Consider the following 11,399-nt stretch of genomic DNA (forward strand, 5'->3'; position numbering starts at 1 on the left):
GTGTACAGCTCTGAGGTGTGCCAATGGCTCAGTATAATGGTGCTCGATGTTTTGCAGTGGTCTTTCTGCTACTTGTAACGGAATACTTGTCGAAGAATTTTCAAGTCCAGTCAAGTTTATTGTCATCTGATTGCACAAGTACAACCCAACATTCTCTGGTCCTCATTGCAAAACATGTAGACACACAACCAGGTATAACACAGATATAGACAAATAATACATATACAGGACAAGTATTTTAGCTACAAAAATAAATAAATAAATAAATAAATAGATGGATGTTGTTTTGGACTAATGAGAGTCTCAGATGGTTAGTATGAGCAATGACTTCCGTTAAGAAGTATAGAATCCAATTACAGAGAGGGGTGTTGAGTCCAAGTGAGGAGATCTTCTCCACCAGCCCCAAGGGCAGTGGTTCCCAACTTTTTTCTTTCCACCCACATCTTCTTTCTTCTTTTCTTTGGCTTGGCTTCGCGGACGATGATTTATGGAGGGGGTAAAAAGTCCACGTCAGCTGCAGGCTCGTTTGTGGCTGACAAGTCCGATGCAGGACAGGCAGACACGATTGCAGCGGTTGCAAGGGAAAATTGGTTGGTTGGGGTTGGGTGTTGGGTTTTTCCTCCTTTGCCTTTTGTCAGTGAGGTGGGCTCTGCGGTCTTCTTCAAAGGAGGTTGCTGCCCGCAAAACTGTGAGGCGCCAAGATGCACGGTTTGAGGCGTTATCAGCCCACCGGTGGTGGTCAATGTGGCAGGCACCAAGAGTTTTCTTTAGGCAGTCCTTGTACCTTTTCTTTGGTGCACCTCTGTCACGGTGGCCAGTGGAGAGCTCGCCATATAATACGATCTTGGGAAGGCGATGGTCCTCCATTCTGGAGACGTGACCCATCCAGCGCAGCTGGATCTTCATAAGCGTGGACTCGATGCTGTCGACCTCTGCCATCTCGAGTACTTCGACGTTAGGGGTGTAAGCGCTCCAATGGATGTTGAGGATGGAGCGGAGACAACGCTGGTGGAAGCGTTCTAGGAGCCGTAGGTGGTGCCGGTAGAGGACCCATGATTCGGAGCCGAACAGGAGTGTGGGTATGACAACGGCTCTGTATACGCTTATCTTTGTGAGGTTTTTCAGTTGGTTGTTTTTCCAGACTCTTTTGTGTAGTCTTCCAAAGGCGCTATTTGCCTTGGCGAGTCTGTTGTCTATCTCATTGTCGATCCTTGCATCTGATGAAATGGTGCAGCCGAGATAGGTAAACTGGTTGACCGTTTTGAGTTTTGTGTGCCTGATGGAGATGTGGGGGGGCTGGTAGTCATGGTGGGGAGCTGCTGATGGAGGACCTCAGTTTTCTTCAGGCTGACTTCCAGGCCAAACATTTTGGCAGTTTCCGCAAAGCAGGACGTCAAGCGCTGAAGAGCTGGCTCTGAATGGGCAACTAAAGCGGCATCATCTGCAAAGAGTAGTTCACGGACAAGTTTCTCTTGTGTCTTGGTGTGAGCTTGCAGGCGCCTCAGATTGAAGAGACTGCCATCCGTGCGGTACTGGATGTAAACAGCGTCTTCATTGTTGGGGTCTTTCATGGCTTGGTTCAGCATCATGCTGAAGAAGATTGAAAAGAGGGTTGGTGCCAGAACACAGCCTTGCTTCACGCCATTGTTAATGGAGAAGGGTTCAGAGCCATTTTAAGTATTCCCTATGCCATAAGTGTTCTGTGATTAATAAGAGATTGTTTAAAGTGATATGTGGGTGGAAAGAAAAAGGTTGAAAACCACTGTTTTAATCGTGCCAAATTTTTAATTATGTGCACAGTATCACAACTCCAAAGGAAATGGGCCAATGACAATTTTTCTCAAGCAAAATATTTCAGTAACAATTGGGTCTAGAGCAGTGATTCTCAACCTTCCCTTCCTACTCACATACCACCTTAAGCAATCACTTACAAATCACAGAGCACTTATGGCATAGGGATTACTTAAAGTGGTATGTGAGTGGAAAATAAAAGGTTGGGAACCACTGCCCTAGAGAATGATCATATTAAATGCTGAGCTGAAGTCAATAAACGGCATTGTGGCATATGCGGCATCGTTCTCCAGGTGGGTTAGGATAGAGTGATGTGACAAGGCTATAGCATCTTCTGTGGAACGCTTTCTGTGGATGAATTGAAATGGGTTCAGTGTCTTTTGGAGGTGTGCACTGATACATACTATCACCAGACGCTCATCATTTTATAATGGTGGAGGTCAGTGCCACAGTGTAGTCTTCATTGAGGACTGTTTTTGTTATCCTCTTGGGTACTGGGATGATGGTGGCTACCTTTAACTCACACAGGAACAATGAATTGCCGCAATGAGGTGTTGAAGATGTCCGTGAAGACCTCTGTCAATTGGTCTGTGCAGTCCCTCAGTATCCAACCAGGTATGTTGCTAGATCCTGCCACCTTGTGTCACTTCACCTTGGATAGGGTTCTCCTCACTTCAGGGGGTCCAGTTCATCAGTGGGACACAGAGCTTTCTTTGCCATTATGCTGTTCTTCTCATCAAATTGTGCATAGAAGGTGTTCAGTCTTTAGGAAGGGAGGGGACAATGGAATAATCTTAGATGTAACCAGCTTTCATCTGGCTGTTGTCTATGTATCTTTTTTTGTATCACTTCCAATCAAGGAATATTACATGCAAATTGTACTCATTTTTAGTTGATACCAGTAGATTATTATACATTGCAGCTCGTTGCTCATGTGGCATTATCTGTAAAGAATATTTGGATAGCAAAAACATTTTTATGATGCATTTGGAATGCTCTGTTATGTTAGCTCCCTGTTAAAATTTTAGTAACTGTCAACTATCTGGTCATTGTGTAAAGAAAATTTCAGTCACTTTTATTTCTCCCAGAACATTTCGAACTTCTTTTGCTATCCACATCTTGTGTAAAGCAAGGAATCTGTTCCACATCACATGATATTCATTTGAACTCCTGTCACAAGCTGATTTCCTGTGTTGTTAGAAAATGTGCCAAAAGAGCTTCTGGTTTATTGTTAATTCGTGGGTTTCCATATTTCCAGCAGCAGAAATTACTGCAAGAAGTTTTTCGGAATTTTCCTTTCTGAGGTGAAGATATAGTCTTCAAATAAATTGTTTCTTTTTTACTTGTGAAGATGCCAGCCTACTGCTGTGGTGGCTGTTTGCTGAGGATTATTTGATAACGGAGAGAAAGATGTGGATAGGAATATTTGCTTCACATCTTCCAGTCACCACGTGACTATTTCAGAAATAATCTGTTGCACAATTTTTGTTTGGTCCTTCCATCTTTCTGGTCTTACTAAAATGGGTATTTTTCTAACTGATCTCCACATCTTTCGATGTGTCATGCTTTTTTTTTTCTTCATTGAAAAGGAAATTCCCCTGACTGCCTAGTATAAAGGATTTCCACTTCTGAATAGAAGCGACAAAGGACCTCAACTGACTGCATGTAGTGGTCAGGCGAAGCAGCAGCCTGTTGAAAGCTTGACATCATCGGCAACATGTATCTGAAATTTGTTATCGTTCTCTTCCTCTTCTGTGCTGTTTCAGTACTTAGTAGATCATGTAAGTTTTTGGTATTTATTTTCAAAATATCATATTATTATTAATATCAGAATGAAATAATACTATCAAAGACATTTCAAAAGAGTAACTGATGAATGAGTTGAAAGTAATATATTTCTCACCATGTTTGGAGTTTTGTTGTGGTATTCAATATAGTTGGCAAGGTGCAGTGGTAGAACTTAAACACTGAGACAATATCAATATATTCACCATTCTACAAAATATTGAAAGAGCAATATATAATTCTAAGCAGCTACTGAAATTGTGTAGTCGTTTGGGTCAACTCAGAGTTACAACTGGAATAAAGGTTCGAGTAGCGATGAAGAGATTTGGAATGTTAAAACCTTACAATTTTCTCTGGAATGAAAGAAAAATATTATGATCAATGTCGCCAATGTTGTTTTTTCATGAAGAGAGGACGAAAATGTGATTCAGTAAAAAACTTCTGTGATCTTGGGATTCATTGCTTTGATATTAATAGCATGAGGTCATTTTGAGATGCTTTATGATTCCTTTGAGTAAAACAAATGATGAAAAATGCTTTTAATTTTCAGACCGAGGTCCTGGAAATGTTACCACAAATTGCTGCACAAAGGTCTCTCGTAAACCGATTCCATTTCACATTACTCATTACAGGATACAGCCAGAACTGCATCCCTGCATCAATGCCATCATGTATGTAAACTTGCTTTTAACAGAAGTCTGTCTGACTTGTTTGAATCTGATAAAATGTGCACAAAGCTTTCAGTCGTTATTTTATTTTATAAAACATCCAAAAAAAAATTGTTTTTTTTTGGAAAAATTAGAGTAAGCTCTTGCTTAATGTTAAGCATATTTTTGAAATGATGTTAACTGAAGTTAATCCTAAATTAAATGTTGAATAAAAAATGTGTAACCATAACTAAAATTTATAATATTCAATTGTTGCGCATTTGAGTCAGAGTGTCAGCTAAAAAGCACCTGTGCTGATCAAATTGGCATTTTGGACTTGTCCCATTGGCCCATCTCCTTCTAAGATTCTGTTTTGTTGTAAAATATGAAAATTGCTGAAGGGTTGATCCACATCCATATATTTTAAAATGCTGAGGCTATTTCAAATCTACTTTCCAAGCATTCCTATAACGCTAACACCTCCATTCTTACAGATTTTACACACTGGAAAAAGGACCCCTCTGTGCTGATCCAAGAACACGCTGGGCAAAAAAGAGAAAAAATCAGATTGAGTAAGTTGATATTGATTGTCTAGTGCTTAGTTTTGGTTAGAAATGAATGACAAGATGGTTTAATCAAGAAAACAAGGAGTGCAGCTTTAATGCTGTCCTAAAAATTATATCTCATTTTTTACATAAGAATATTTTACTACTTTATGCTTGTTTTATTTTTTACATTATGAGGAAATTTTGATTTACAAATGAATTAGATACATTCAAACATAACATATCTAACTGAGTACAATAGAATACTAATGGAATATTAATATTTAGTATTTTATTGGATCATACATTTTTGATCTTAAGGATAATTGTAGAGAAAGTTACTTAGCACTGAATATTGTTCACTGTATAAAGTTAAGATTAAAATTTGTTCCGTTTACTCAATTTTTTTTTAAATTTTATCACAGCGCCAGAATAGAGAGCACAGCACACTGAAGCTGGATGAATGACTTCTGACTTTCAAGACTGAGGGAATATAAAATATGACATTTAAGAAAAATGATTTCTAAACGTTAAGAAATATTCTGTAATTGTATGGTGTAATATATTGTATTGCAATGTCACTTTATCATTCCATCCTTTTGTATATAAATTGTAAAATTTATTTACCTTATATTTGTAATAAAATTATTTGTTGATTTTTTAAAAATATTTTTGCGTCCACTTTTGCAAGAATAGAATTTTAATTTATGGTTTTGACAAATAAATAGCAAATAATTGCTGCCAAAAATGTGAACAAGAGATGTTGAGAGAGTTATCTTTTACCTCCAAGGTGTAGCTTCAAATCTTTCCTAAAATATTGCTGAGATCTAAATGTATTTTCTGTCAGCTGGACATAATTGAATCTTGGGTGATCTCCATTCACTTCCTTAGAAGAATTCAACAGCAGAATGTAACTTTTCAAAAAGACACTCATTTGCCTGCTGTGAAGAATGATACTGCGAAAGATTGTATTTAGTCAATGTATTTTAACGACACAATCAAGTGATTGTTTGATTTTCCATCTGTTACAAGCCCAGAGGACCCCAAAAACCAGCAACAATAAAATTCACCAAAACAAATGGTTACTTAAACAAAAATTGCTTTTAATTATCTTTAAACATGAAATCAGGATCAAACTTTAACTTATTACTATTAACTTAATCTAACTTAACCTCCTTCTAATTCTAAGTGCACAGGCACAAAATGTGTATATGTTCAGGAAAGTTCTTGAATACACAGTCCAATCTCAATTCTCACTTCTCCATGTTCACCGGTATCAGACAATTCTTATAATGTGCACAGAATTTAACATTTATGAATTTTGGTGCTTAAAGTTAAATGGTTACTGCTTAGGAAGGTTCTCGTTCGTTTCAGAAAGAGATTTTTTGCTCGTTGGATACACACACAAACTGATTTTCTCTGATCAGCTACTTCAGCATCTTGCCGAAGAAACTTACCCAATCATGGTTTTTCCAAATGATAACCTCTTCTTCCAGGTCATGTAAGAGTTCCTCCTGTTTACCTTATTTCAGGAGAAATAAGACAGCCATTTCCTCTTATATGGACCACAAGAATCTTTCAACTGGCTGAACTCAGAACTCACAACCCATCTTCAAAATGGGGTTTTCAACAAGTCTACCAGCTTGCCATATTGCAGCCTCCCAAAAGCTACTCCAGAACTGTAGAACCCAGTTCTCTCTCTCTCAAAAAAAATCATGCTTTTCTCTGTTTGCAAAACCACATGACCCTTCTTAGAACAGCAAACTGCAACCAGACAGATTGCTGGAACCAGAATCAGTTTGCTGAGCCTGGCCATTGATCCATTTGCACCTGCTTCTGAGGTTCTTTCCAAGATAGTTTCATTGTCTTTGCAAAGGCACTGATGCCTCAATGTCTCACTTTCAGCAAAGCTCTTGCATTTTAAATGAATGTATTTTGTGAAGTCTTACACTGTGAAGTGACCTTCACACTAACCCCCACAATCTATCTGTTTTAAAGACATTTATATATAATATAATATATATAATATAATATATAATATACCCCATAACACATCATAGTGATGAGTCATAGATATATACATCAGAAAAGGAGGCTATTTGGCCCTTTTAGTCCATGTCAGACAAAGGGAGTGTTCTTTGGATTATTCCCCATGGCATTGTTATGGTACTTTTAAAGTTATTATGGTTTGAGTTGTTATCAACCTTTCAGAGTTCCAGTATATTCCTTCTTTAAATTAATTACTTTCAGTCCTTTCATAGTGCATGCACCTAGAGGGTGGAAATAGGCCCTAAAACCCAACTTGACCACACCAACCAAAATGCCTCACTCACACTAGTTCAACTTACCCATGTTTGGCCTGCACTCCTCTAAAACTATCCTATCCATGTATCTGCCTGATCTTTCCTCAAATGCTGCAATAGTATCTGCTTTATCCATTTCCTCTGCCAGCCCATTCCATACACTCAACCCCCTCTGTGTGAAAAAGCTATCCTTTAGGTTCCTATTAAATTTCTCCCCTCTCACCTTAAACCTATGTCCTTTTGTTACCGATTCCCCTACTCTGACCAAAATACTCTGTGGATTCATCTTGCATATTGCTCTCATGATGTTGTTCACCCCTCATCCTTCTGTACTCTGATGAATAAAGCCCTAACCTGCTCAACCTCTCTCTAAAGCTCAGGCCCCCACATCCTGGCAACATCTTAGTAAATCATCTCTGTACCCACTCCATCTTAACATCTTTTCTGCAGCACGGTGTCCAGAATTGAACTCGATACACCAAATGGGGCCTCGGCCATGTTTATATGATTAACCAATGTCTTATACAATGATTTTAAATTATATTTCTCTTCATTCCCCTTTATTAGTCAGTCCGCTCATAACTTCAACTCTCCAGCCTTGACAACAATTTTCACGTTTATCTCCTCCGTAGCATTTTGACCAAAGTTACATATGCTAACATATCTTTTTTTGTAGCATAGTCACGAGAAATAGACATGGTAATCTCAATAGGCCTAAATAGTGTTTTAGGAAGTTCTAACATGGTCTCCCTGCCCTCATATTCTGTTGCTCAGTATATAAAAGAGAAACATCCTGTATACCCACTTAATGCCTCCACCCACATCCTGTACATGCACCTTGGCCATTGCACAACCCCCCCCCCCCTCCCCTGCATCAATTCTATCAATAACCTTATACTGTTTTGCAAAAACAGCCAATTAAAAAATTGACTCTGGCCTGGCCACATCCTCCCATTAGGAAGAATATATCGATTATGAAATCAGGTCCTTCCAGTTTCAAGGACAATTTCTTTCCTGCCATTTTCAGACTCCTGAATGAACGTCATGCTCGCGAAATTAGGTTACATTTACTCTGAACTAATAGATCATTCTCTGTCTTTGCTTTTTACAGACATTGAAAAGGCCAGCAGAGTAATCTCCAGTATTTAAGTCTATTTTTACTACAATCACGATGTGATGTGCTGCAGTGCGAGCAAAACAAACACAAACTACGAAGGCTGTACTACAGGATTTGATTAGCTTAAAACCTGCGCACGAGGTTCAGCAGCTTTCTGGCTCCGTATGCTCTACTCCTGCCCAAGGGGCCGGTGTGAGCCTTTATATGGGGCCGGTGATTGGCAGGAAGTGGGTGGAGCCAGTCTCGCAGGTTACCTCCTTGCCGGTACATTGGGTTGCCCCCTGCAGCAGCGGTGCAGGAGGGCGGACAGGTGCAGGCAGTCACAGACAGTCCGGCACCACGCACAGCAGCTGCAGACGTTCATGATATTAGTTCTAAGGCATGAATAACCAATAATAACTGCAAGCTAACTTATCCTCTATTTGCATGCTATTTGATCAAGGTAACCAATCACACCTCAGTTTTCGTAAGAGTTTATTGGGTGCTTTTCAACAGTGAAAATGGTAGCACTGTCAGAACTGTTGTAATGGCAACTCTGCCACTGGTCCGGAATTGGGAGAGTGGAGAGCGGAGACATAGCTCTCCTCCACAGGATCCTACTGCCCTAATTGTAATGCCAGCAACCCTGTTAAGGCTTTAGACAACCTGTTAAATGGGCCAATTTTTTTTTACATCTTGAAACTGTGAAGGTCAGAGCCAAAGAGAGCAGCACCATATTTGGAAGCCAGTCCTGGGTGGGTTATGGACTACAGAGGATCAGCAGACTGGCACCAGGGCACTAGAGCGAGAGAACAACTTCAGTTGAGAAGAAGCCTGGGAGACAACCCTGCAGGAAAGGAGGCCATAGTGAGGGGCTCAGTGACTGAAGGACCCACACAAGTTGGGGGCTGCTGGTGACTGGCTTGTAAGAACCAGATATCAGGACCAGAATTCAAGAGGGTACTGATGGTAAGAAGAGCTGTCGAAGGGGATTCAGACACTCAAAGCCTCCTGACTGTATCAGAGGTTCAGATCTGAGAGCTCAGGTTAGGCAATGGATGAACATGAGTCTGTGAGGATGTAGAGGCTGTGGGAGTACTGAAGGTTAATCCATGGGTACTGGGTGTCTCTGAAGATACTTTCCTTGGCTTCTCTTTCTCTTATTTAGCAGGTGCTGGCCAATATCAGTGGTGTCTCTTGGTGTGACTTTATAGCATACAAACATTGCTAACTTCTGTGCAATATTACATTTTGTGCATTAAAGAAAAATGGTGGAGCTGCTGGAACCACTGCTGCTGGTGCAGACCCAGGAGAGCGGGAAGTGGAGATACAGCATTGTTCCACATGGTCCTACTGCCCAATCATGATGCCTATAGCTCCATACAATCTTTAAATGGCCTGTTAAAGGAGCCAAAGGTGTTTTGTCATCAAAGATGGCAGGACCTCTGCTGGACAATGTACCACGAGGTGTTACAGACTCCAGGAGAGCAGCAGACTGACACAGAGTCCCAGAGATGGGGAGTAACTGCGCCCTCCCACCTGTTCAGAAGGAGTTACATAGGAGGCCACACTACACAGTAGGTGGCCACTGCAGTGGACCAGTGAGAGGCTCAAGAGTTGAAGGACCTCTCAAGCTGCAGGACTCACACAGACTCCAGACCGCTGTCGACGCAGTAGAAGAATCCACAATGGCTGAGGGATGCTGGAGACCGGTTACTGGAAATTAAGTATTGGAACCAGGGTGCTAGAGGGTGCTGAGGACAAGAAAGGCTCCCGAGGGGCCTTGGGCGCTGAAGTATTCATGATTGTATTGGAGGTTGGGACCTGCCACTTGGATTGTCAATAGTTGTGGGAGTGCTGGAGGTGAATCCAATGTTACGAGCCCAGAGAACCCCAAAACCCAGCAGCAATAGAAATTCACCAAGGCAAATGGTTATTTAAACAAAAGTTGCTTTTAATTAACTTTAAACATAAAAACCGGATCAAACTTTAACTTATTACTATTAACTTAACCTAACTTAATGCCCTAATTCTAAGCACACTTGTATGTAATGTGTGTGTAAGTTCAGAAAAGTTCTTTGATTCACAGTCTAATCTCACTTCTCACTCCTCCAAGTTCACAGGTTGCTGGCCATTCTTGTACTGTGCACAGAATTGAACATTTATGAATTTCACCAGTCTTTGGTGCTTGAAAGGTAAATGATTACTGCTCAGGAAGGTTCTTGTCAGTTTTCAGAGAGAGATTTGTTGTATGCTGACATTCACAACTGATCCCTTTCGATCAGCCACTTCAGTCTCTTGCTGAAGAAACTTACCCCATCAGGGTTTTCCAGATGATCACCTCTTTCTTTCAGGTCACCACAGAGTTCCTTTTTGTTTCCCTTATTTCAAGTCCTCTCCTCTTGTATGGACCACAAGGGCTTTGACCAGGTGAACTAAGCACTCACAACCCGTCTTCAAAATGGCATTTTTCCACAAGCTTTCCAACTTGTCCTGTTCCAGTCCCAGCTGCTGCTGCTGAACTCCAGCACTGTAGAACTGAATCTCTCTCTCTCTCTCTCTCTCTCTCTCTCTCTCTCTACTGCGGCTCCAGTCCTAATCTGTTCATCTGTTGCCTTGAAGGGAGTCTCTTTTGCTTCTCTTGTTGGGGGCACCGGGCAATGCTCATGGCAACTCTTTGCCTTATGGCGGTCAAATATTGAAATATATCATGTAACATTGTTAAGTATTATTAAGTGACAATAAAATGAACCTTGATCCTTGGTTCTTGATCAATTAGTTAGTTTGTCAGCTAGTTCAGTACATGACAATAAAGAAATCTTGAATCTTTCTGTCTTTCATTAGAATTCTTAACTCTATCTTATTCTGGTAATTGCAAGTTAATACAAGAATCATTTCCATGCTCTATTTTGTAAACAATACTTTACACTCTCGCTATCATGTTTTCCCTTCTTACCATTTTTATAAGCAAGCTCAACTGTACTTGGTTAGTCTGGGCTTTCTGCTTGCACATTTTCTCACAGTTGCTTAGGGTTTTTTTAAATTTGTTTTTTTTAAACACCTCGTATGTTGCATGTCCACAGGAGAGGACATATTTACTTCTCCTCTCTGTAGATTTGGAAGATTTGGAAGAAACTCCGTTGGTGCATCAATCAATTGCATTGAGGAGCCTGTAATTGGTAACCCGCACTTCAGAACTCGACATGTGGATCATTGCAGACTGAAACATGAA

The 11,399-nt window shown here is 40.4% G+C and overlaps 1 protein-coding gene across 1 annotated transcript; it reads left to right on the forward strand.

Annotated features, from left to right (window-relative positions):
• The first annotated feature begins 3,299 nt into the window (after nucleotides 1–3,299).
• Nucleotides 3,300–5,437, forward strand: LOC138742994 (eotaxin-like). The gene is made up of 4 exons (XM_069897849.1): nucleotides 3,300–3,572; nucleotides 4,127–4,247; nucleotides 4,718–4,795; nucleotides 5,194–5,437. Exons 1-4 carry the CDS (start codon nucleotides 3,509–3,511, stop codon nucleotides 5,219–5,221), a joined length of 291 nt encoding a protein of 96 aa, XP_069753950.1. The 5' UTR covers nucleotides 3,300–3,508; the 3' UTR covers nucleotides 5,222–5,437.
• Nucleotides 5,438–11,399: the final 5,962 nt, after the last annotated feature.

Source organism: Narcine bancroftii, chromosome 9, assembly GCF_036971445.1.
Source record: "Narcine bancroftii isolate sNarBan1 chromosome 9, sNarBan1.hap1, whole genome shotgun sequence".
NCBI lineage: Eukaryota > Metazoa > Chordata > Chondrichthyes > Torpediniformes > Narcinidae > Narcine > Narcine bancroftii.